This window comes from Microcaecilia unicolor, chromosome 3, assembly GCF_901765095.1.
Source record: "Microcaecilia unicolor chromosome 3, aMicUni1.1, whole genome shotgun sequence".
Classification (NCBI taxonomy): Eukaryota; Metazoa; Chordata; class Amphibia; order Gymnophiona; family Siphonopidae; genus Microcaecilia; species Microcaecilia unicolor.
Window position 1 is genome coordinate 388,833,628 of NC_044033.1, and position 27,217 is coordinate 388,860,844.

At 44.0% G+C, this 27,217-nt stretch overlaps 1 protein-coding gene across 1 annotated transcript in view; it reads left to right on the forward strand.

Annotated features, from left to right (window-relative positions):
- ADCY3 (adenylate cyclase 3) overlaps positions 1-27,217 on the forward strand; it is a 343,482-nt gene that overhangs the window by 308,045 nt on the left and 8,220 nt on the right. The window contains exons 16-19 of the mRNA XM_030198682.1: positions 10,878-11,024; positions 15,769-15,888; positions 16,398-16,524; positions 20,560-20,684. Of these exons, the coding sequence (XP_030054542.1) occupies positions 10,878-11,024; positions 15,769-15,888; positions 16,398-16,524; positions 20,560-20,684 (519 nt within the window). The remainder of the gene's footprint in view (positions 1-10,877; positions 11,025-15,768; positions 15,889-16,397; positions 16,525-20,559; positions 20,685-27,217) is intronic.

Below are 27,217 nucleotides of genomic sequence, written 5' to 3' on the forward strand. Positions count from 1 at the left end.
GAATTTAGGGCACTTTTCCTGGACCCTGTTTTTCCACGAATAAGGCCCCAAAAAGTGCCCTAAATGACCAGATGACCACTGGAGGGAATCGGGGATGACCTCCCCTGACTCCCCCAGTGGTCACAAACCCCCTCCCACCACAAAATATGCCGTTTCACAACTTTTTATTTTCACCCTCAAATGTCATATCCACCTCCCTGGCAGCAGTATGCAGGTCACTGGAGCAGTTATTAGGGGGGTGCAGTGGACTTCAGGCAGGTGGACCCAGGCCCATTCCCCCTCCACCTGTTACACTTGTGCTGGTAAATGGGAGTCCTCCAAACCACCCCCCAAACCCACTGTACCCATATGTAGGTGCCCCCCTTCACCCCTTAGGGCTATAGTAATGGTGTAGACTTGTGGGCGGTGGGTTTTGAGGGGGATTTGTGGGGCTCAACACCCAAGGGAAGGGTGCTATGCACCTGGGAGCTCTTTTACCTTTTTTTTTTGTTTTTGTAAAAGTGCCCCCTAGGGTGCCCGGTTGGTGTCCTGGCATGTGAGGGGGACCAGTGCACTACGACTCCTGGCCCCTCCCACGAACAAATGCCTTGGATTTATTCGTTTTTGAGCTGGGCGCTTTCATTTTCCATTATCACTGAAAAACAAAAACGCCCAGCTCACAAATTGTCGAATAAAACATGGACGTCTATTTTTTTTCGAAAATATGGTTCGGTCCGCCCCTTCACGGACCCGTTCTCGGAGATAAACGCCCATGGAGATAGACGTTTTTGTTCAATTATGCCCCTCCACGTGCCTCCAGGAAAGGGTTGACAGACAATGATTTTTGGGCCTAAGTCAATGGTTCTCAAACCTCTGCTGGGTGACGCCAACCAGTATGATTTTCATAATATCTACAATAAGTCTGCATGAGAAAAATTTATATACAATGGAGGCCATACATGCAAATCTATCTCATGAATATTTATTGTGGATATCCTGAAAACCCAGCTGGCTGGGGCTCCCCCAGGACAGGTTTGAGAACCACTGTACTAAAAAGTATTGGTGGTCACACCTGCAGTTAGAATACACCATTGTGGATGTGAAATAATGCCTTTGCAGATGAGTGACATTTGCATACATATTAGCAATATTATCACATTGTAATATCTAAGAGGTCCTTTTACTAAGGTGCACTAATGGATTTAGTGTGCGCTAAATGATAAGAAGCCCATTATATTCCTATCATTTAGCACAAGCTAAATCTGTTAGCGTACCTTAGTAAAAGGACCCCTAAGTGGGTTAATATGGACCATTTAATGCACGAAGGTCAGCTACACCTGAAGACATTCAGTTATCCTCAGGTAAGTAGCCTGTGTGAATGGAAGCCACTGCTGGAATTATCATGCCATCAGCCCCTGTATTGTGATTGTGTTTGTTGGTTCATAAATCCCTCTCTTCCTATGGAAGGGCAACAGCCATCAAGCTCTTTCCTGTACCCCATCCCACACCCTTATTTATTAAAAAGCACATAGAGGGGCAAAATCGAATGGTGCCGGCCAAATCGATGGGCGGCCATCTTCGGGGCTGGCTCCGCAAACGGGCGGAGCCAAGCGTATTTTCGAAATACGCTTGGCGCCGGCCAAATCGCTCGCCGGGGTTAGTTGAGATGGCCAACTCCAATTTTCAGCCATAATGGAAACCGGAGTCAGCCATCTCAAATCCAGCGACATGTAAGGCATTTGGGCGTGGGAGGAGCCAGCATTTCTAGTGCACTGGCCCCCCTGACATGCCAGGACACCAACCGAGCACCCAAGGGGGCACTTAAAAAAATTAACAAAAAAACAAAATTAGCTTCCAGGTGCATAGCACCCTTCCCTTGTGTGCTGAGCCACCATATCCCCCCACAAACCCAAAACCCACTGCCCACAACTCTACACTATTACCATAGCCCTAAGGGGGTGAAGGGGACACCTACATGTGGGTACAGTGGGTATTGGGGGACTCCCATTTACCAGCACAAGTGTAACAGTTAGGGGGGGGATGGGCCTGGGTCCACTTGCCTCAAGTGCACTGCACCCACTACAAACTGCTCCAGGGACCTGCATATTGCTGTCAGGAAGCTGGGTATGACATTTGAGGCTGGCATACAGGCTGGCAAAAAATGTGTGATTTTTTTTTGTGTGTGTGGGAGGGGGTGGTGACCACTGGGGGAGTAAGGGGAGGTCATCCCCGCTTCCCTCCGGTGGTCATCTGGTCAGTTGGGGCACTTTTTTGGGACTTGGACTTAAAATAAAAGGGTCCAAATAAAACGGACCAAATTCTCCTGACGGCCGGCTTTCTTTTTTCCATTATCGGGCGAAGCTGGCCATCTCAACGCACGTCCCCATCCCGCCAACGTCCCGCCTTCGCTACCATGCCGACACGCCCCCTTTCAACTTTTGCCGGCCCCATGACGGAATGCAGTTGAAGACGCCCAAAATCGGCTTTCGATTATGTCGATTTGGGCGGATTCAGGAGATCACCGCTCATCTCCCGAATTGTGTCGGAAGATGAGCTAAATGCCTGTATTTAAGCTGGTAGTAATGTAAAGATAAAACATCATCTCACACTTAATGAAACTATATTGCATGAGAGGCAAAACAGGTAAATATATAAGTATAAGTAAGCACTCATAACACAATCAAACTAAAATAACATATTATATAAAACCAGTGATGATTAAATATTCTCAAATGCTTGAGAAAAGAAAACAAGGATTAAATTTTTTCCACAATGAGAGAGAATTATCTTCCTGGAATACCTCATGGTAAAGCATTCAAAAGAGGTGGACTTGATGCTGAACAGATATTTTGTCAAATGTAGCAGTAGTAAGACGGGAATGGATTACAAGGCTCCTCTGAGTGAACAAAGGGCTTGAATAAATATATATTTAAACAAAGTAGACTTAAGACAGTAAGGCGCTCCCCTCCGAAGGGACACCACCTTGTAGGGGTGGAGGGGCTTCCGTGTTTCAATGACTCAGAGGGCTATGCTGAAGGGTTACACATATCAGACAGGCCTCTGAGGAGAAACCACACAAAGAGTGTCCCAAACTGGAGGATCCAAGATGGCGTTGAGGGAGGACGTACGTTAGTTGAGTTCCCATTTTACACCAGAATACCTGAAGAAGTAGGCACACTCCCCAGAGAATGGGGAAGAGAAAAGGCAAAGCCATGGTGTTGTCCTCCTCGAACACGGCTGGGGTTCCCACCACTTCTCAGCCTACTTTGGAGAGATTCGGGGTCATAACGTTGGGGATATCGGTTCCTGCTTCGGGGAACAGCAAGGCTTTATTGCCGAATCTCAGTGGAGAGGGAGTGACTTTGAGTCCCCCTGCTGGCATGACCCCTCCAAGACCTGGAAACAGTAATGCTTTGCTATGGAGATCGACAGTGGAAACGCCCGAAGTGGGTTAGGATTTTCACGTGACCTGAGTAGGTCCTGGCGCAGCATTGACTCCGGATAATAAACCAACTGGGGGATTGGAGAGTGAGCTCTTCCCCCCGAAGATATCTGGAGTGGTTTCTGTGGAGAAATTGGATCTGGTGAAGCCAATAATGTCACAATGGACGTACTATGGGAAGTGCTGCAGAGTGTGAATAACTCTCTTCTTCAGATGTTTAAAATTTTTCAGGAATAAACATGTGAGTTAAAGAATTTATATTAATACTTATCTATCAAAGTGGAAGTCCAAGATATAAAAATAGAGACTTTGACTATGGAAATGGTTTCTCTATGAAAATCAGTTAATTTGGTAATGAAGGACAGCCATGTTTCTTGTAAAAATTGGAATTTCTGGTGAACCAATTAAGGAAGAATAACTTGAGAATGAAAAATTTTCCTATAACATCCTATATATCAGCTACTGAACTGTTGAAGAAATATTTCTCTGATATTTTGCAAATACCTTTTGATAGCCACCCTCTGGTGTCTAAAGTGATTTATATTTCCCTTAATATTTTCTTTATCAGAGAAAAGAGATAGAGTTATATTATTAGTGACTTTCGCCTTTGATTTAGATAGGAACAATGTTTTGAAATTGTATTTCCGACACATTTCTGATAGTTTTTTGGGTTCAAAGATGAACATATTTCCTGACATATCAAGGGAATCGCAGACTAGGAGGTGTGAATTCTTGGCTTTTAAGCCAGGAATCATTGCCCTAGGTGGGACCTTCCCAGTGCTTTTTTTGTAGAAAAAAAGGTGCCGGTACTCATTGTGGGCGGGGTCACCACATATTGCTCCACCCCTATGATAGCCACACCCCCTATACCAGCCATGGCGCATATAAACAGACATCATTGAAAATATTACAGTTACTATAGGAGAAAAAAATAATGTGATTTTTTTTTCATTATAAATAATCTCTGTAAGCTCTTACAGCTCCAGTATACCCAGTGCAAAATAAGACAGCCAATGTAAATTCTCAAATTGGACATATTACAAACACTAAAATGAAAATAAAATGATTTTTTTCTACCTTTGTTGTCTGGTGACTGTTTTTCTTTCCATATTGGTCCCAGTCTGTGATTCTCCTTTCCTTTGTTTTCGCTTAACTCTTCTGTGCCATTTGTCATTTTTGTCTCCTTTTTCTTTGCTTTCTTCAATATTTTTCAGGCTCGCTCTCTGTCCAGATTTAATTCATTCTTACTATCCATTCTTTAATTTCCTTCATCTACCTGTGGCTTTTCATCTTTTCCTCACCCTTGTTCTCCCCATGCCCCTTCCTCTTATTCTCCAGTCTTTCTCTATTCCCCTTTTCCATCCAGCAGCTCTGCTTTCTCTCCCCATCCTTCCAGTGTCTCCCCTATTTCTTTCTGCATTCTTCCATCCAGTGTCTTCCCTCTTTCTCTCCCTATCCTTCCGTTTTCCCTCTCTCTTTCCCCATCCTTCCATCTGTTTTTCCCTCTCTCCCCAATCCTTCCATCTGTGTTTTTCCCTCTCTCTCCCCATCCTTCCATCTGTTTTTCCCCTCTCTCCCCAATCCTTCCATCTGTTTTTCCCCTCTCTCCCCAATCCTTCCATCTGTTTTTCCCTCTCTCTCCCCAATCCTTCCCTGTTTTCCCTCTTTCTCTCTCTCCCCAATCCTTCCCTGTTGTTTTCCCTCTTTCTCTCTCTCCCCAATCCTTCCCTCTGTTGTTTTCCCTCTTTTTCTCTCTCCCCAATCCTTCCCTCTGTTGTTTTCCCTCTCTCTCTCTCCCCCCAATCCTTCCCTCTGTTGTTTTCCCTCTGTCTCTCCCCAATCCTTCCCTCTGTTGTTTTCCCTCTTTCTCTCTCTCCCCATCCTTCCATCTGTTGTTTTCCCTCTCTCTCTCTCTCCCAATTCTTCCCTCTGTTGTTTTCCCTCTCTCTCTCTCCCAATTCTTCCCTCTGTTGTTTTCCCTCTCTCTCTCTCCCCCCAATCCTTCCCTCTGTTGTTTTCCCTCTGTCTCTCCCCAATCCTTCCCTCTGTTGTTTTCCCTCTTTCTCTCTCTCCCCATCCTTCCATCTGTTTTTTCCCCTCTTTCTCTCTCTCCCCATCCTTCCATCTGTTTTTCCCCTCTCTCCCCATCCTTCCATCTGTTTTTCCCCTCTCTCCCCATCCTTCCATCTGTTTTTCCCTCTCTCCCCAATCCTTCCATCTGTGTTTTTCCCTCTCTCTTTCCCCATCCTTCCATCTGTTTTTCCCTCTCTCTTTCCCCATCCTTCCATCTGTTTTTCCCTCTCCCCAATCCTTCCATCTGTGTTTTTCCCTCTCTCTCCCCATCCTTCCATCTGTTTTTCCCCTCTCTCCCCAATCCTTCCATCTGTTTTTCCCTCTCTCTCCCCATCCTTCCCTCTGTTGTTTTTCCCTCTCTCTCCCCAATCCTTCCCTCTGTTGTTTTCCCTCGTTCTCTCTCTCCCCAATCCTTCCCTCTTTCTCTCTCTCTCCACAATCCTTCCCTCTGTTGGTTTCCCTCTTTCCCTCTCTCCCCAATCCTTCCCTCTGTTGGTTTCCCTCTCTCCCCAATCCTTCCCTCTGTTGGTTTCCCTCTCTCCCCAATCCTTCCCTCTGTTGTTTCCCTCTTTCCCTCTCTTCCCAATCCTTCCCTCTGTTGTTTTCCCTCTCTCCCCAATCCTTCCCTCTGTTGGTTTCTCTCTCCCTGCCAAGTTTCCCCGCGAACGGCGCGAAGTCGCGACGCACGCGCCACCAGCCCCCATTTCCGGCCGCTGCTGCTTCTCCTGTTGAGCAGCAGCGGCCGCTACACAAAGAAAAAGAAGATTAAAAAAAAAAACTTCAAACCTGGCTGAAACGCGGCACCCCGGCACTGTAGACAGCCATTAGTCATTGGCTGTTGCCCCGCAGCCGCTCCTCCTCTTGCCTCTACGTCACTGCCCCTGGAGGAAGACCCCGGAGGAGCGTAGTAACGTAAGGCAAGAGGAGGAGCGGTTGCGGGGCAACAGCCAATGCCTAATGGCTGTCTACAGTGCTGGGGTGCCGCGTTTCAGCCAGGTTTGAAGTTTTTTTTTTTTTTTTAATCTTTTTCTTTGTGTAGCGGCCGCTGCTGCTCAACAGGAGAAGCAGCAGCGGCCGGAAATGGGGGCTGGCACTGCGTGCGGGACATGGACTCACGGGGCGGGGGGAGCCAAAAAAAAAGGTGCCGGTACGCCGTACCGTTGCGTACCGGCACAAAAAAAGCACTGGACCTTCCTAGTGCGATTCCCTTGTAAGTGTTTTATTTCCTTATTACTTATTTATTGAACCTAAGAAATTACAAGAGTTTGTGGAGTTGAAAGAACAGATGAAGAACCCTCTGCAGCAACTTCCTTTAGTTACCACTGTACCGGCTGCAATTACCGATTAACCTTCCTTCCTCAGAAAATGTGAATTGTAAGATTAACCATTTTGAGTTTTTCTTATTTTCTTTGAGATTGTTTTCCTGTTTTCCTGATCTTGGATCTTCCAATTGTGGACAATTATATAATGTATATTGATGAGAGAAAATGTTTTCTTTTTCCTTTATATTAATTTCTGTTTTTCCTTACATTTATGTGATAAATGTGAATGTAAATTAAGTAAAATGATAAATAAAAAAAAAAATAATAATAAAAAGACAGTAAGGTGCAGTCTTCCTCCATGTATAAAGACTAATATTAGTACATTGAACTTTTCCTTCCACCCTTTCTCATCCTGCCAGAAGTAGCCTTTGTTCATTTCACACATCATTATTATACGTGATGTCATGGTATAACTGGTATACCTATTTTGAATTCATAAAGAAAATATGCAACACATTAAAAAAACAGTTATTGACTACGTTTTATATTTTCTTTACGAAATCAAAATAAGCATACCAGATATGCCATGACATGAGGAACAAAAGTGATGGTAAAGATTTATAAGAGTTTTATGTTCATCATTCCACTTCTCACACATTGGTCCATGATATCACTTTAGGTAACAATCAAATTGAATATCGGTAGGCAATTTTCACCACCTTATAATGATGTAAAAATAGATGAATCAAGCCATGATATGGGCATGCCCAGTATCTTATCTGTTCAATATATAGAAGCTTTGACTTTGATTTATACTTTTGCTGTGCACAGTTAACAATGGGTAGTTGTAACCGTGAAGTAATTTTAAGTGCATAAGAACATAAGAATTGTCATACTGGGACAGGCCAAAGGTCCATCAAGCCCAGCATCCTGTTTCCACCAGTGGCCAATCCAGGTTAAAAGTATCTGGCAAAATCCCAGAACAGTACAATCCATTTTATTCTACTTATCCTAGAAATAAGCAGTGGATTTTCCCAAAGTCCATTTTTTTAGTCCAAGAATTTTTATTGAAGTTTTGCAATGTTGAAAATTTACATACAAGATTCAAAAAAAAAAAGAAGAAAAACAAGGAAAACCAAGTAAACATAGATTACAGTAGAATAATAATAATACTAGGAGTTAACGCCTCATTTATACATCTAAGCTCAAGACCTTTTGTATAACAAAGCATTATTTCTAGCAAGTAACTACAGAGGACAGTAAGATTCTAAATATTTATCTAGAGGAGCCCAAATTTTTTCAGTTAAACATGTCTTGCCCATCTTTCCTGCTAGAGATAATTAAAATGTATGAATTTATAACATTAAGTGCCACCAAAATGTAGAGTTGAGGTTAGAGTTATCTTTCCAATGCATCAGAACCATTTTAAGAGCAACAGTAACTAAAATGTTCAGTAATTTCTGCTGGGAAATATCCAGTTGATCCCGAACTAGCACTGAACCAAGTATGACAATAGAGGCTGCAATTGAGCCTTGTATGGGCAGGATATTAGTTTTAATAATGGCTTGTGGACTTTTCTTTTAGGAAGATATCTAAACCTTTTTAAACCCTGCTAAGCTAACTGCTTTTACTACATTCTCTAACAATGAATTCCAGAGTTTAATTACACGTTAAGTGAAGAAATATTTTCTCTGATTTGTTTACTTATGTTTTAAATTTACTACTTTGTAGCTTCATTGTGTGCCCCCTAGTCCTAGTATTTTTGGAAAGAGTAAACAAGTGATTCATGTCTACCCGTTCCACTCCCAATCATTATTTTATAGACTTATATCATACCTCCCCTCAACTGTCTTTTATCCAAGCTGAACAGCCCTAGCCACTTTACCCTTTCCTCATAGGGAAGACGTCCAATCCTCATTATCATTTTTGTTGCCCTTCTCTGTACCCTTTCTAATTCCACTCACATCTTTTTTGAAATGCAGTGACCAGAATTACACACAATATTTGAGGCATAGTCACACCATGGAGCGATACAAAGGCATTATAATGTCCTCATTTTTGTTTTCCATTCCTTTCCTAATTTTACCTTACATTCTATTTACTTTCTTAGCCACCACTGCACACTGAGCAGAGGGTTTGAATGTATTATCAACGATGACACCTAGATCCCTTTTCTGGTTGGTTACTCCTAATATGGAACCTTGCATCACGTAGCTATAGTTCAGGTTCCTCTTTCCCACATGCTTCATTTTGCACTTGCTCACATTAAACACCATCTGCCATTTGGATGCCCAGTTTCCCTGACTTATAAGGTCCTCTTGTAATTTTTCACAATCCTCTTGTGATTTAACAGCTTTGAATAACTTTGTGTCGTCAGCAAATTTAATTACCTCACTAGTTACTCCCATCTATAGATCATTTATAAATATGTTAAAAATCAGCAGTCCCAGCACAGAAACCTGGGGAACCCCACTATCTACCCTTCTCCATTGAGAATACTGACCATTTAACCCTACTCTCTGTTTTCTTTCTTTTAAACAGTTTTTAATCCACAATAGGACACTACCTCCTATCCCATGACTTTCCAGTTTCCTCTGGAGTCTTTTATGAGGTACTTTGTTAAACGCCTTCTGAAAATCCAGATACATAAAATCAACTGGCTCACCTTTATTCACATGTTTGTTCACCCCTTCAAAGAAATGTAATAGATTTGGGGTGGGGGGGGGGCAGGTTTTAATTTTAGTCTATACATTTCAGGCTACTCCATTTCAAGCTTGTCAGTAGGAAGGAAAACAGCAGTTGAACTTTTCGACCTAGCAGGTGCTGGATTTTTACAACACCACTTTTTTTTCTCTTATCTGATTATTTATTGATGTAACTTTGTTTTCTTTTATCTCTCCTACTTATTTTATGTTATGTAACATTTGTAATCCTCTGTGATGGATTGTCCAAACAGCGGTATATTATATCAAGCAAAATAAACTAAAGGAAACTAAACGGTGCTGAGCTTCTATTGAGATCACTTGGCCCTTTTAGTTAATGTGCATATCGGGACCCTTGCCACGTGGCAATGGGCTTGCCCAGCAACCCGGAACTACTGTCAGCCTAATGCGGCCCCCGGCAGTAGTTCTGCCTTGAATATGTGCCATTTCCAGTGCTGTGGAAAATAATTCAATCATTTCTAATGTAGCAGTAATCGGGCAGTGCCATGCGCTTCCCAGTTACCGCCGGGTTACCACAGGAGCCTTACTGCCACCTCAATGGGTGGTGGTAAGTGCTTCCCCCCCCCTCCCCACATGGCCACATGGCAAGAATAATCTTAGCAAACAAAGAAAAAAAAGCGCAGCTGGGCCTTCAAGACTGAGACAACAGGAGTCCTTTATTAAGATCAGACCCGACACGGGCCGTCTTTCGGCGTTAACAATGCCTGCTTCAGGGGTCTAGCAATAAAATGTATACATTACAATGAAACATAGAGTTTAAATAGCATGAAATGCATAAAAATAATACATAGCAGACACATATGTATTATTTTTAATCTATTTTTATGCATTTTATGCTATTTAAACTCAATGTTTCATTGTAATGTATATGTTTTATTGCTAGACCCCTGAGGCAGGCGTTGTTAACGCCGAAACACGGCCCGTGTCGGGTCTGATCTTAATAAAGGACTCCTGTTGTCTCAGTCTTGAAGCCCCAGCTGTGCTTTTTTCTTTGTTTGCTATTTGTGTATACTGTTTACCCTCTCTGGTTACTGCAAGAATAATCTTAGTACGTGGCCATGTCTTTTTTTAGAGACTTTTTACCCACTGCAGTAAAAAGGGCCCTGGTGTGCAGCAGAAACAGCCCCCACTGCTACCGCAGGGACCTTTTTCCCGCAGCTTGGTAGTAGGACCTCATAGTGAATACTGAGAAGATGAAATGGTTGCTCACAAAGCCAGATAAGGGATTTAGATCTGATCTGACTTCTACACGTGGGGAGAACCAACTTATTCTTGCCCTTCAGAAACTTTGGATGATGTAGTGTAATGATATGATCTCACAGCGTGAAAGGGGGTGACTCAGTCAGCCAGACATGCAGAAGAACAGTTTAACATGGCCTGCATCTTCTGATTTTTCAGGAATTATACAGCCAGTCGTATGATGAGATTGGAGTGATGTTCGCCTCCATCCCAAACTTCTCTGACTTCTATACTGAGGAGAGCATCAACAACGGTGGGATCGAATGTCTTAGGTTCCTGAATGAAATTATTTCAGATTTTGATGCAGTAAGTGAAATCAGATGGGAGCATGTTTTTCCCTCCATTATATTACACAGAAATTTCCAAATGAATTTCAGAGCTGTTGTAAACTAATCCCGAGCTGCTGATATTATAGTAATTCAGAATCTCTTTATCACTCAGTGAGCTCTGAGTCATTTTCTCTCACTCTGTGCATCAGATAATCAACATTAAGCAGGATATTGTTCTTTCTCCTCTTGTTCCTTATGAAAGCTGTCAAACAGTCCAGGATTTAGGAATGTGCTGCCTAGAGCATCCAGGGCAGGAGTAGTAGGGGTATAATTTGTGCCACCGCAGAGGATGGAAAATTCCGGGAGGGCACAGCATGGCAGAGCCTGAGGTAAAGCTGAGCCAAGGTATCTGACTGGACTGTAAGAGCACAGAGAAGACTGAGCACAGAGAAGACTAACGGAATTCTTGCCAAATATTGTGAAACTAGTCTGATTTACACCCCACCACTGCTTTTTCATTTTATTCTTGGTCTTATCTGAGTTCCATCTTTGTTTCCTCATTCCTCCTCTTTTCAAACCTTTTTCCTAATTTTTTTTTTGTTCTTTCTGGGCCCCTTTTACTAAGCTGCATAGGCACCTACGCACGCTCAGCGTGCACCAATTCACGTGGCCTGGGTGGTAATTTCATTTTTTATGTGCGCATACTGGAAATTTTCCGGCACGCGGCACTAAACCATGCAGTAATCGGCATTGTACTCGAGCTGATGATTACCGCCCGGTTAACACGTGAAACCTTACCGCTAAGTGAATGGGTGGTGGTAAGGTCTCAGACCCAAAATGGACGCCTGGCAATTTTGATTTTGCTGCATATCCATTGAAAATTGACGTGCGTCCATTCTGGGCCTGAGACCTTACCACCACCCATTCACTTAGCGGTAAGGTCTCACGTGTTAACCGGGTGGTAATCATCAGCTCGAGTACAATGCCGATTACTGTATGGTTTAGTGCTGTGCGCTGGAAAATTTCCGGTGTGCGCACATAAAAAAATGAAATTACCGCCCAGGCCACGTGAATTGGTGCGCGCTGAGTGTGCGTAGGTACCTATGCAGCTTAGTAAAAGAGCCCCATAGTCCTTAAAGTTACTTCTTCAACCGTGCTATCCAGAATATTGCTGATATTCAAACTATCAGAAGACATCTCCACCAATGAATTTCCAGCAGGAGAACTCATCCGCCTAGGAATTAGCAAATAATATATTTTATAAAGAGGCAGAAAGCCAGAATCAGAATATTTAAACTTCTCTTTTAAGGGAAATGGGACTTGATATACTGCCTTGCTGTGGTATTTTGCAACTACATTCTGATACTTATTTTGTACCTGGGGAAATGGAGGGTTAAGTGATTTGCCCACAGTCACAAGGAGCTACAGTGGGAATTGAACCCAGCTCCCCAGGATCAAGGTCTGCTGCACTAACCACTAGGCTACTCCTCCACTCTCTTTTAAGAGCTTCTCTCTTAAGAATCTGTAAAACAGTTCCTTAGGCGTAGCAGTGAGTAACTGGAAAATTCAAAAGTCTGAAGCTCAAATGCCTGGTAATGTTATTCAAATTCTCTATTTTCCGATGTAATATTAATTTATGTTGAACCAAAATCACTTGAATTACCTGAGACTTCTGAAATTGAGAATCTAACACATTTAACTTATCTGATTGGATCTTCAAGTCTTCTTCACAATTAGCAATCCTTAGTGTGTGCTGCTGAATAAGGGGAGAAATTGCCTTACAAACCTTGTAGAGAGAATCTAGTGCTGTCCAGATAGTGTTGAGGGTTACCTCCAAAAGCCTCACTAGAGGCGGGACAGCTGGAATCACCTTTTTCTCCGGTCAACCTTCCCATAGCATTAGACCCAATGCCATCCACCCCTAACACTGCATGTTATGAATTAGGGATGTACTTTTTCTGTAATGAAAATTTCAACAAAATTCCCTACTTTGTTTCTTTTTGTTTTCAAGCAACAAAAAAAAGCCTAACAATTTAACTTGTGTTTTCTTTCATTTTGTATAGTGCCAGCTCTGTGCCTCTGCTGACACCCCCCAGACCCTCTTCCAGCCTTGTACCTCATCCATGGTCTTCAGAAGACACAAGCATTTCCCCCTAGTTTTTGCCCTCAAGAAAATGGCATTGGCTTACTGGAGGCAGGCAAGGAAGTAATTTGGAGTATTACAGTAATCCAAATGGCACTAGCTGTGGGTCGGCTGTGGGTTGAAATAGTGCACCAATGGTGCAGGAGCAGCAGGGGAATGCTCCTACCCTGTACAGAGCTATGGATGGTATAAGAGACAGATGGGGGGGGGGGGGTCCCCCAGAGCTTCTTTTTTTGTTGCTGTTTTTGTGGCAGGGAGATAGCTGTTGAGCCTGGACCTGACATTTTTTTTTATTTCCCTTTATTTTTGTTCCTTTTTAATAATCTTACATAAAACAAAATAAAAAAAACAAAATGAAAGTAAATAAGAAAAGCAGTGTAGAAACTCCTCTGTTCGTGAGCAAGCACTGAAAACGGTCCCTCATCCCCCATGTAATGGACAGCCATTTTGTATTCCATTCATACAACTCAGGCATGCTATTCTTTTTCTAAAGGTTTTAAATGAACTCCCTCTGTGACTGTTTTGGGCTATCTTGCTTTGACTGCAACTCTCATAGTATGTTTATGATTCATTAAATATTGAGAAGGATAAGTTATTGAATCACTGTATTATACTTACACTTGATTGGTCACAGATGTGTTTGCATCACTATGTGCCAATACCGAAGCAGTTTTACCATGCTTCCTGAAAGGTTATATAATGCTTCCTAAAATAAAGAGATTTTTAAGCCTTCATACAGTATCTGAAATATCATGATATATACATTTGCTCTGATTTTGATTATTCACTGCTGCATATCCCTATACCAAAGATGAGAGGAAAGTTATTGTTCATGGTAGCCATCTTGTAAAAGAACACTGGCAGAACTTTAAAACTACACTGGCAATTAACAATACCCTGTATGAATTAAAAATTGTACTTTTCCCCCACCTGGGAGCAACTGTGCTAACTTGAGTCACAAATTACAATATCTTATTGGTGTACAGTGTCACAGATGAACCAATTAGATTCCATTCCATGTAAGGCAATTTGTGAGAATGTTTTGAACATGGCTGCCCCCAGGGGCCTAGAGGGACAGCAACACAAAAGCTGAAACCTTTTCAGAAATAATGACTGAGTTGAACACTTGCCTTGTTACCTTTGAAGTGCTATTGAGTACACAGAAAAAGACAGCTTTCCTTTGCAGTTACCAAATGTGCTTGATAGGGGAAAACTGTACAGTAATCTCACCACAGGATCTAGAATCTAGTCCACTTTAAAGGTAATACATAGAAAATTTTAAAAAAATAATACAAATAAGGTGATACTCTTTATATTGGACTAATGTTACTTATTTTCCCTTGCTCAGAGAAGGACTATCAAAATGCTACACGGCCTACAACACTAACCCTGTTCAGAAAGGCTTAAGGAACTCAAACTATGTGCATTGAAAGAAGGAAAAGAGAGGATAGAAACATTCAAATATTGATTAGGCTTTAATAAATTAGAAAAAAGCATCTTCCATTCGAAAAGAAGTTGAAGAACAAGGGAGCAACCTAAAAGAGACAAGCCACTCAGCATACACACACTCGTCTCCAAAGCGGCAAGTTCTCTCCAGGTGTAAGGGATATCCCTTCAAGGCCCAGCCACAGATTTCCCTTTTATTCTACAAATACTCAAAGATAGCTGTGGGGTACTTCAACTGCCTTTACTGAGGATCGGTGCATAATAAGCATTTCTCTGAGGTAGTCTTGATTTTCTGAGGTAGCACAGCATTATGTAAACACCTTAAAGTCATACATTCTCTATCTCCTCTATTTCTGTGATCCCTTTCAATATTCGTCAGTCCTTTGGAAATTTTTTTTAGAATTCCTGTGTACCGTGTTTCTTAATGGAAATGTCACAGTCCCTCCACTTTGTAATCCTCTTCACACAGATTCTCTGTCTCTAAGAGTAGGTCCACACAATACCTTCCTGTAGTCAAGGTCCTGCTTGGTGATTCTCTCATTCCACTATCCCATGATCAGTTTGTAGCTTCAGCTCTCCAGCTCACTCCTTGGATTCTTGTACCAGGCATTGGGGTGACAAAATCTCTGGCTTGTACACACACTTCACACAAGGACAACTAACTCAAGATTCAAGGGAGACTTTACACTGGACATAAACTAAGTAGACCCAAAGGCCAAACGTTCAACATACTCTGCTTCTTTCAGCTGTTTTCCACATAATCCATAAAGACAATTCACCACACACTCTCCAGGGGTCTCTGGCTTATATGTAAGCAAGCAGAACCATTGCAGCCATTCCAGGAGGCAATGCTGTAGTAGAATGGTTTACACCTGCACTGTAAAGGTATGGTCCTGATACTAGGAGAGTACTGAACTAGTAAGGTCCTAAAAGGATCCTTATACATGGAATATTAGTGTCATAAGAAGGAGAAAACAGGCCAACATGCAGAAAGTCATGGTATGCCTGCATCAGACCTGAAGAAGAGGTGTCAAAATTGACCAGCATTAAACAGGCGCAAAACAGGCCAAATCTTACCTGCCATCATGTTACTTATATTGTTGAGGGTGAATTCTGATAATTAGAATTTCCTTAGTTTTCAGACAGTATATTAATTGTGCAGTGTCTCTTCTTTTCCTCTCACCTGTCATAGCTCCTGGATGACGCTCAGTTCCGCTGCATCACAAAAATAAAAACCATCGGCAGCACCTACATGGCCGCCTCTGGAGTGACGCCAGATTCCAACAGCAATGGCTACAGCAGCACCATAAAAGTAAAGACAGGCACCATATCTATTGGCAGTTTTTATTCAGGGCTGATATTTTTTATTTATGTTAACTTTTTGTATACTGCTTACAAGTTAACAAAAACTATCAAGGCAGTGTACAGTTATAATAATCACCCTACCGTTCCCAACTACCCCAAAGCCTTCCAAAAATATTAAAGATCATTTATCTCTCTCACTCCCACCTTCCTACCTATGTAAAGTTAGGGCTGCATTTCAATTACAATTTTTAATCATGTGATTGAAGGTGGGGCATAGCCAGCAGTCCATTGGGAGGTCCACGCATTTCCTCTCCCTCCCCCCAACCACATTAGAATGCTGTAGCTAGTGTATACATATGGATAGCAGTTAGTAGTGATAAACTACCAAAACAAATGGCTAACCAAACCCTAGCAACAGAAAGTGCCCACCACACTGCTATGCAGGCCACTAACATTTCACAGCTGTCCTCTGTTTTCATCTATGACTAAGCAATTTTTCTCTATTTTTCTTTCCAGAAAGAAGAACTATCTGAAAAAGAGCGTTGGCAGCATTTAGCAGATCTGGCTGACTTTGCCCTTTCTATGAAAATGACCCTAATGAACATCAATTACCAGTCCTTTAACAACTTCATGCTCCGAATAGGTAAGTTCCAAAAATATAATCACCATAGTTACATTGTGCGTAAGCAGCCAACACAATGTATGATTATGTCCAGTAATGTATTCTTGAAAGCAGAATAAGATGTAATAGAATGAGCTTTTTCAGCTTTATCCCCCTTTCAATGAACAAAATATTCCTATCTTTGCACAGCTCATGTTTGTGTGAGAAGAGCAGCATATTTCAGCTCTTACGTGGAGGGGCATAATCGAACGGGAACGACCATCTCTAAGGACGCCCATCTCTGAGGACGTCCCCGCAAATGGGTGGGGCATCCCGTATTATCGAAACAAGATGAGCGTCCGTCTTTCATTTCGATAATACGGTCAGGGACACCGAAATCTCAACATTTAGGTCGACCTTAGAGATGGTTGCCCTAAATGTTGAGATGGTCGACCTCGGTTTCCCCCGCTAATGGAAACCGAGGACACCCATCTCAAAAACAACCAAATCCAAGTCATTTGGTCATGGGAGGAGCCAGCATTCGTAGTGCACTGGTCCCCCTCACTTGCCAGGACACCAACCGGGCACCCTAGGGGGCACTGCAGTGGACTTCACAAATTGCTCCCAGGTGCATAGCTCCTTTACCTTCGGTGCTGAGCCCCCAAAAACCAACTCCCCACAACTGTACACCACTACCATAGCCCTTAGGGATGAAGGGGGGCACCTACATGTGGGTTCAGTGGGTTTAGGGTGGGTTTTGGAGGGATTACATTTACCACCACAAGTGTAACAGGTGTCGGGGGGATGGGCCTGGGTCCGCCTGCCTGAAGTGCACTGCAGTACCCACTAAAAACTGCTCCAGGGACCTGCATACTGCTGTGATGGAGCTGGGTATGATATTTGAGGCTGGCATAGAGGCTGGCAAAAAATGTTTTTTAATTTGTTTTTTTGGGTGGGAGGGGGTTGGTGACCACTGGGGGAGTAAGGGGAGGTCATCCCCGATTCCCTCCGGTGGTCATCTGGTCAGTTTGGGCACCTTTTCGAGGCTTGATCGTGAAAAAAAAGGGACCAAGTAAAGTCGGCCAAATGCTCATCAGGGATGCCCTTCTTTTTTCCATTATTGGCCGAGGACGCCCATCTCTTAACCACGCCCCAGTCCCACCTTCGCTACGCTGCCGACACCCCTCCCCCCCGTGAACATTGGTCATTCCCGAGACGGAAAGCAGTTGAGGACGCCCAAAATCGACTTTCCATTATGGCGATTTGTGCGACCCTGAGAGGATGCCCATCTCCCGATTTGTGTCGAAAGATGGGCGCCCTTCTCTTTCAATTATGCCCCTGATAGTCTATTTCCAACCAGCTTATCTCTGTGGTTTGCCAGTACATGGCTGACCAAACTGGCAGTTGAAATTCTTGCATGTATACTTTCAAACCTTGTGAATGTAAAATTTGTCTAGCTCTGATATCAGGATTAGTTCAGATACATTTTCAGCTAATCCTTGCAGCAAAATGATTGGACTTCAGTAGAAAGAGGGCTTGTGTCATATGACCTAAGAGAGTATCTTTCCTAGATGTTCATAGGATGTTTCATTTGGTGAGATGGTGGTGCACCTCTTTCAGACTTTTGGTTATGCAGCCATTTGCCCTATAGTGCCATGAGCCTAGTACAAGGTTTCTCAACCCAGTCCGTTTTTATCAGCCAGCCCATTTATCAGGATATAAACAAGGAATATGTATGGGATAAATTTGCATGCACTACCTCCAGTGTATGCAAATCTGTCTTGTGCATATTCATTGTGGATATCCTGAAAGCCTGACTGGCTGGGTGTGTTCTGAGGACTAGGTTGAGAACCACTGGTCTAGTACATGCTCTGAACTTTGAGAGAACATGGCAGTTAATTGCATTATGAAAATAACGCATCAGGCCTGTCTGGTGGTCCGGTAACAATGCTGCGCAATGCCATACAGAGGACCTGGATCTGATTCCTGGCTCATGTCTTCTGTTCTGGATTGGGGGGGGGGGGGGGCTGGGGTTACTGCAGAGGAAGTGTTTATGGTGAATGCTCAGTGGTGATACCCACAGTTCAAAATTAGGAGACATGCATACCAGGCTCCAGAGGAACCTGCAGTCTGTAGCCCTTGGCCAAGGACCATCACACCATCACTGCAATGATTGGGCAGACGTGCGAGGGAAATATAAAATATATGAGTGGAGGAGTGACAGAGTAGTTAGAGCAGCAGGCTGAGATCCAGGTAAGATATGACTTAAATCTTGTTTCTCCCATTGACAGTGGAATGAGGGTTAGGGAAGAGAAGAAGAGATGCTGGACAGCTGGGACGGGGGTAGGGTAGAGAAGGGAAGGGGACATACTGAACATCTGGTTGGAGGGGAGGGAGTAAGAAAAGGAAAGATGCTGGACGATGGAGGGTAGGGAAGGGGAGATGCTGGATATGTAGGGGTTAGGGATTAGAGCCACCCCTTGAGGATGGGCACCTAGACTTAGGCACAGTATATAGAATACGCTTAGTTGATATCCTAGCACCTAAAACTACGCGCATCCATTTACACCAATGAAAACATGGCGTAAATCATGGTGCATAGATTTAAGCGCACTGGGTCATATTTTATAACTTCATGCATAAATTTTGGAATATCCAGAAAATGCCCATTTCCCTGCCCATAACCATGCCCCTTTTTGGCTGCGTGCGTTAGAAGTTAGGCTCATTGCATTGTAGTATAAAAGTAGTGAGCTGTGCGCATAAATTCTAACTATTGCCAATTAGTGCTCATTATTGCTTGTTAAGTGCTGTTATCAATGCTGATTAGCCTGTTAAGCCAATTAAGTTACGTGCGTTGTTACAGAATACGCTTGAATTTCAGAGCAGATCTCTATACACGCTGTACAGAATCCGGTGGATAACTCATAGAATGCTCCCGAAACGCCCTCTAAACATGCCCTCCTTGAAATTACATGCTATTGGAGTAACACACACATCGTTGTAGACTACGATGTGTGCGTAACCCCCAATTAAGGCCAATTAACTACTACTTATCATTTCTAAAGTGCTACTAGACGTATGCAGCACTGTACACTTGAACATGAAGAGACAATCCCTGCTCGACAGAGCTTACAATCTAATTAACACCAATAATTGGTTGGTAGCAGCTAATTGTGTGGAGTGGAGGAGTGGCCTAGTGGTTAGCGCACCAGTCTTGCAATCCAGAGGTGGCCGGTTCAAATCCCACTGCTGCTCCTCGTGATCTTGGGCAAGTCACTTAACCCTCCATTGCCTCAGGTACAAACTTAGATTGTGAGCCCTACTGCGACAGAGAAATATCCAGTGTACTTGAATGTAATGCACCTTGAGCTACTACTGAAAAAGGTGTGAGCAAAATGGAAATTAAAAAAATAATTATTGGTGTTGATTGGCTCATTAATCAATTAAGTTGCACGTTCAAATCAGCTATGCTTGCTGATACAGCATTAGTCTCCATACATAGAATCCAGGGGCATGGATCTGGGGGTAAGTGCAGCCATACTAACTGCAGAAGTGAGAATATGTAAGTACCATGTGCTGACTGCAGTGTGCAGTCCACACCATTCTCCACCCATAACCCACCCAGTTCCTGACCCCTAATACCGCATGCAGTTAATCCACAAATTAGCATGCGCTAATTGTTATGCCACCATGGTAAAAATTACTATGCTCATGTGGTAATAGCATGTGCTAATTCGTGAGTTAACTGCCCCAAAGTTACAAGCCAAACCATACTAATATATACTCAGAGCTCACAGAACTAGCTCTCAGGAAAATACAAGGAGGGTGTGTATTATAATATGAAGAAATTGAGAATGGTGCTATCTGATTAGTTACTTACTAAGAATAGTTTACAATTAGCTGAAATAACAGCAGTGAAGTGAAACACCTACCAGTGGTTCAAGACTTATTATATTGAATGTCTGCATAATCAAAGTGGAACTACCTAGATACTACCTAGATATTAAGATAGCACAGACAAACCACTCTAGCATAAAATACAAGTAGAGGTTTTTTTTCTTTATTGTGCGTGTACAGGTTTGAATAAAGGAGGAGTGCTGGCTGGAGTGATCGGTGCCCGCAAACCACATTATGACATTTGGGGGAACACAGTGAATGTCGCCAGCAGAATGGAGTCAACAGGCGTTATGGGGAATATACAGGTACAATAGTCTGTGCACACCCTCTGCCTCAGTGTATACAAGAACCGTGCCTGGTTTTAGGTGCACAACAAATGCATGCACAGGTTTCTCACTGATAAATGTTCACTATGGCGCTCATTTTCAAAGCATATGGACATCTCAAAAGGCCGAAAAGGACATTCATGTGCTTGAAACGTCCAAATCCTGATTTTGCAAAGGCAGGATTTGGATGTCCGATACTACCGTATGTCCAAATAGCAAGGGGGAGTATTGTGGGCATGTTTTGGGCAGGACGAGGGAGGACACAAAAATCACGATGTCCAACAGCGATTAGGGAAGGACACATCCAAGTCTGAAAAGGACATCCTTAGTTAGACCTGTTCCAATCATGTCTAGGGTACAAAAAAATGCTCTGATTGAGCCACTGGAGGGCAGTGGCATAACTATGTGGGGCCACAGGGGCCTGAGCCCCCCCCCCAAATTTCTTCTGGGCCCCTGGTTTTGCTGGTGGGTATCCCCAACCCCCGCCAGCTGAAGCGTTGTCCAGCGCCTGTCTCTGGCGCCTCCGTGTTGCCTGCCCTGCTCTGTCTTCCCCTCACGTCCGGCGCGCTCCTTTTAGTGAAAATAAGCATGGAAAGGAATACCAGGTTCTGTGACAGCTTCAGGTATTACAGGCATTCTGAACAGGGCAGCAAGCCCTTCTGAGTAGGCTAGGCTGGTGGTTAGTGCAGTGGACGGTAAACCAAGGTATCTAGGCTTAAATCCCACTTTATTGCTTTTTTTATTTTTAATTGTGTACCCTCCAGGGACAGAAAAATACCTACTTTATCTAAATAAATAAGCCACCTGCAAGCCTGAAGGCTGTAGACGTTTTGTACATTTAGGAACAGTAGGTATTTTTCTGTTCCTGCAGGGCTCACAATTACAAAAAAAAGAAAAAGAGTTAAAGTGGAATTTAAACCTGGCTCCCTTGGTTTACGGTCCACTACACTAACCACTACGGTGCCCCTCTGCTCTGCATGGCCGTCTGTGAGGCCATTTTCTAAGAATGCTGACATAGATGTCCATGTCCCTTGTTTTCTCCCGTTTATAATTTAGACATTCCAGTTTGCAAAATGGTTGTTCATGCTGGACATTTCCAACACATGGACATAAATCTCAAATATTTTCAAACAGGACATCTTGACATATTTCTTGTTCAAAGATACATGTGAGATGTGCGTCCCTATTCTGACTTGGATGTCCTTTTGAAAATGCCCCCCCTCTCCTCCGAGTGCTAGTCCCAACCCCAGCCTGACCTCTTCTCCCGCAACAGTCCTCCGCTGGTCCGTCTTCGCCTTCCTGCATACCGCCCAGAATTTTAAAACTCATCTTACCTCGGGGTCTCGGTGGCAGCAGTGAAAGGCGAGCATGCTCGGTGCTTCAGCCTTCCCTTCTCTCTCAGCTCTGATCACGCCCTTGCGGAAACAGAAAATGAGAGCGGGACCAGAGCTGAGAGAGAAGGGAAGGCTGAAGCTCCGAGCCTGCTTGCCTTTCACTGCTGCCGCCAGGACTCCGAGGTAAGATGAGTTTTAAAATTCTGGGTGGCACACAGGAAGGCGAGGACGGACCTGCGGAGAACTGAGGGAGAAGAGGGCGGGCACCGGGCAGGTAGGCCGGCTGGGAAGGGAACTTCCAACTTCCGGCGGGTGCAGAGCCAATCCTAGGGTTTCTGGCGCCTTCCTGCAGCCTATTAGTCGGCGCCCCTACCCATCCAGGGGTGGGATTACTATGGCTCCACCCCTACAGTAGTCACACTCTTTTTACCAGCCATGGCGTCATTGAAAATATTACACCAGTATAGAAGAAAAATAACTTCTGGGTTTTTTTGTTTTCATTATAAATAATTTCTCTAAGCTGTTACAGCTCCATTATACTCTAAATGACACAAACCAAATTAGCATACAGACCATGAATTATGAGAACAGACAGTCTTGCCAACTCTGAAAAACAATGTGTTAGCAAAATCTCAGAATCTAACAAACAGATCCCTATTCAGACACTTGGCCTTGCAGTCACACATGCAGAACAGAGATAGCCCCTCTTCAAATTCTTCAAAAATTAACCTGAAATCCTAAGAAGTTAGACCCTGCATACAGCACAATACCAGACAAACAGAAAGAAACACATTGCTATACATTGCAAAATAAGACAGCAGATGTATCAGATGTAAATTCTCAAAGTGGACATATTCCAAATACTAAAATGAAAATAAAATTATTTTTTTCTACCTTTGTTGTCTGGTGACTTTGTTTTTCTGATCATGCTGGCCCAGTATCTGATTCTGCTGCTATCAGTCCTCTTTCCAGGACTTCCTTTCCATTTATTTCTTTACTTTCCTCCTTTCTTCTTCATTTCTTGCTCTATATCCATAAGTAAAAGTTGGGTCCTCCGCAGACTTGACTGTCCAGTGGATCCAGCTTCTGCCTATTTTCTCCATCCATGTGCATCTCTCTTCCCTGCCCTCCATCCATGTCCAGCATTTCTTCTCGCTCCCCTCTATCCATGTGCATCTCCTTCCTGTTTTCCCTTCCCTTCCCTCCATCCATGTCCAACAATTCTCTCCCTGCCCTCCCTTCCATCCGCCCATGTCCAGCAACCCTCCTCTTTCCACTGCCCTCCCCTCTATCCATGTCCAGCAACTCTCCGCTCCCTTCCATCCACCTATGTCCAGCAACTCTCCTCTCCCCTGCCCTCCATCCACCCATGTCCAGCAACTCCCCTGCCCTCTATCCATCCATATCCAGTAATTCTCCTCTCTTCTCTGCTTCCCCCCTCCATCCATCCATATACAGCAATTCTCCTCTCTTTCCCCTGCCCTCCCCTCCCCTCCATGTCCAGCAATTTCTCCTCTCTCGATGGGCCCTGCCCTCCCATCCATGTCCATCCATGTCCATCGATGCTCCTCTCTCCCATGCCCCCTCCATTCATCCATATCCAGCAATTCTCCTCTCTCCCCTGCCCTCCATGTCCAGCAATTTCTCCTCTCTCCCTGGACCCTGCCCTCCCATCCATGTCCATCGATGCTCCTCTCTCCCCTGCCCACCTCCATCCATCCATATCAAGCAACGATTATTATATATTGACCATGTTTTCCATAATCCTTATTGCTATCCCTTATCTTTTCCTTTCCATCTATTCCTCTCCATCTTCCTATGCCTAGCTCCTAACGCCCACTTCCTTTACACCTAATTCCTCCTATGTTCAATTTACTTCTACACCTAATTTCCTCCTATGTTCAATTTACTTATTCAATAACCCTATTAATATTACGTTTACTACAAATTGTATATTCTTCTTACGACTTGTAATTCCTTTTTTTTATTGTTACTATGTAAGCCGCATTGAGCTCTAATAGCTTCCTTCACCTCACTTTTTAACCATGCCGGCTGTCGTTTGGTGTTCCGTCATCCTTTTTTAATACGCGGAATATATTTGGCCTGGGCTTCCAGGTTGGTGTTTTTGAACAGCATCCACACCTGATGTAAATTTTTGACCCTCGCAGCCGCTCCTCTAAGTTTTTTTTTCAGTGTTCTTTTCATTTTATCATAATCTCCTTTTTTAAAGTTAAATGCTAACGTATTTGATTTCCTGTGTATACTTACTTCAAAGCTAATATCAAATCCGAGCATATTATGATCACTGTTATCAAGCAACCCCAGCACCATTACCTCCCGCACCAGATCATGTGCTCCACTAAGGACTAGGTCTAGAATTTTTCCCTCTCTCGTTGGCTCCTGTACCAGCTGCTCCATAAAGCAGTCCTTGATTTCATCAAGGAATTTTACCTCCCTAGTGTGCCCTGATGTTACATTTACCCAGTCAATATCGTGGTAATTTAAATCACCAATTATTATTGTGTTGCCCAGTTTGTTTGCGCCCCTAATTTCCTTTAACATTTCTGCATCAGTCTGCTCATCCTGGCCAGGCGGACGGTAGTACACTCCTATCACTATCCTTTTCCCCTTTACACATGGAATTTCAATCCATAGTGATTCCAAGAAGTGTTTTGTTTCCTGCAGAATTTTCAATCTATTTGATTCAAGGCTCTCGTTAATATACAATGTTACCCCTCCACCAATTCCAGGGCCAGTCTTAGCAAGTGCAGGGCCCTGTGCAGACCAATTTGATGGGGCCCCATCCTAGCTCCCCCCCACCCTAGCGCCAGGGCCGGCCACCCCTCCCTCCGAGTTCCCAGGCCATCCCCTCCGAGCTCCCGGACCATCCCCCCTCCGAGGCCCCCCTCCCTCCCTCCGAGCTCCAGGGCCCCCTCCCTCCCACCCACCCAGCTCCCCTCCGAGCTCCAGGGCTCCTCCCTCCTTCCCACCTCCAAGGCCTGCCTTTCTCAGCTCCAAGGCCTCCCTTTCCCAGCTCCAAGGCCCCCCTCCCAGCTCCAAGGCTCCCCTCCCAGCTCCAGTCCCCCTCCCTCTGAATTTTAAAAGTTACCTCGTCGGGTTACAGGCAGCGGTAGGAGTGAAAAGCGTGCGAGCTGCTCGGCGCTTCAGGAGCCTTCTTTTCTCTCTCTCAGCTCTGGTCCCGCCCTCATTTCCTGTTTCCACGAGGGCAGGACCAGAGCTGAGAGAGGAAAGGCTCCTGAAGCGCCGAGCAGCTCGCACGCTTTTCACTCCTACCGCTGCCTGTAACCCGACAAGGTAACTTTTAAATTTCAGAGGGAGGGGGACTGGAACTCGGGCGGTCGGGGGCGGGCGGAGGCGCGCCGCGCGGGGCCCCCTTGAGCGCAAGGCCCTATGCGGTTGCCTCGCCCTAAGTCCGGCCCTGACCAATTCGATCCACCATATCACTATGATATAATTTGTACCCCGGTATGACAGTGTCCCAGTGGTTATCCTCCTTCCACCAGGTCTCAGAGATGTCTATTATATCTAATTTTTCATTTAGTGCAATATATTGTAACTCTCCCATCTTATTTCTTAGGCTCCTGGCATTCACATATAGACATTTCAAACTGTGTTTGTTGTTCCTATTTACATCATGCCCAGCACTTGACAGTATTAATTTGCAATCTTTTGTCTGTTTTTTATTTTTATTTAAGGACACATGATCTACTATGGTCTCTTTTGCAACCTCACTATCAAGATACCCTATCTTCCCTGTTTTGGTGATACCTTTGAAAGATACCTTATCCCGAACCATGCGCTTTTGAGCGACTGTCGGCCTTCCCCCCATTTCTAGTTTAAAAGCTGCTGTATCTCCTTTTTAAATGCCGATGCCAGCAGCCTGGTCCCACCCTGGTTAAGGTGGAGCCCATCATTTCAGAATAGGCTCCCCCTTCCCCAGAATGTTGCCCAGTTCCTAACAAATCTAAAACCCTCCTCCCTGTACCATCTCTTTCACGCATTGAGACTCCGGAGCTCTGCCTGTCTCTTGGGTCTGCTCGTGGAACGGGTAGCATTTCAGAAAATGCTACCATAGAGGTTCTGGAGTTGAGCTTTCTACCTAAGAGTCTAAATTTGGTTTCCAGAACCTCTCTCCCACATTTTCCTATGTCATTGGTACCCACATGTATCAAGACAGCCGACTCCTCCCCAGCACTATCTAAAATCCTATCTAGGTGACAAGTGAGCTCCGCCACCTTCGCACCAGGCAGGCAAGTCACCAGGCGATCCTCACATCCACTAGCCACTCAGCTATCTATATGTCTAATGATCGAATCACCAACTACAACAGCTGTCCTAACCCTTCCCTCCCGGGCAGCACTTGGAGACATATCCTCGGTGCGAGAGGATAGTACATCCCCTGGTGGGCAGGTCCTGGCTACAGGAGTACTTCCTACTTCACCAGGGTGATTCTCTCCTTCTAGGAGACCTTCCTCCTCCAAGGTAGCACAGGGGCTACCAGACTGGAGGCGGGACTTCTCTACAACATCCCTGTAGGTCTCCTTTATGTATCTCTCTGTTTCCCTCAGCTCCACCAAGTCTGCTATCTAGCCTCAAGAGAACGGACGTGTTCTCTGAGAGCTAGGAGCTCTTTACATCTGGCACACACATATGACATCTCACCAACTGGGAGATAATCATACATGTGACACTCAATGCAAAAGACTGGATAGCACCCCTCTCGCTGCTGGACTGCTGACTCCATCTTAGTGTTTTTGAGTTTTTCAATAATTCAAAACTTGCTACAGTATTAAGGATATTAATACAAATGTCTTTTAGTTTATATAGCATATTATATGATTTATTTAGTGTTTCCTTCTTAGATGTTAATGAAATGTATTTAAAACTCTGTAAAAGCACTCCTTGCTTGTTACCCTAATTACAATAATTGACTTTAAATGAAGAGTTGTCCTAGGGGTGGGCGAGTGTTGGGGAGGGTGAGCGGGAAGACTAAACTAGATCCTGCAGTGCCTGCTAGAGTCTATCTGTTAATGCTGTGGTACAAAGTTTGTAAAACTAAGGGGAAAAGACTTGTTTAGTTTTAGTTTGAATGTTGTTGGCCATTTTTTCAGTATGTCCAGGCCTGTTTTCACTTTGTCCAGTATATCTGTGATGTTG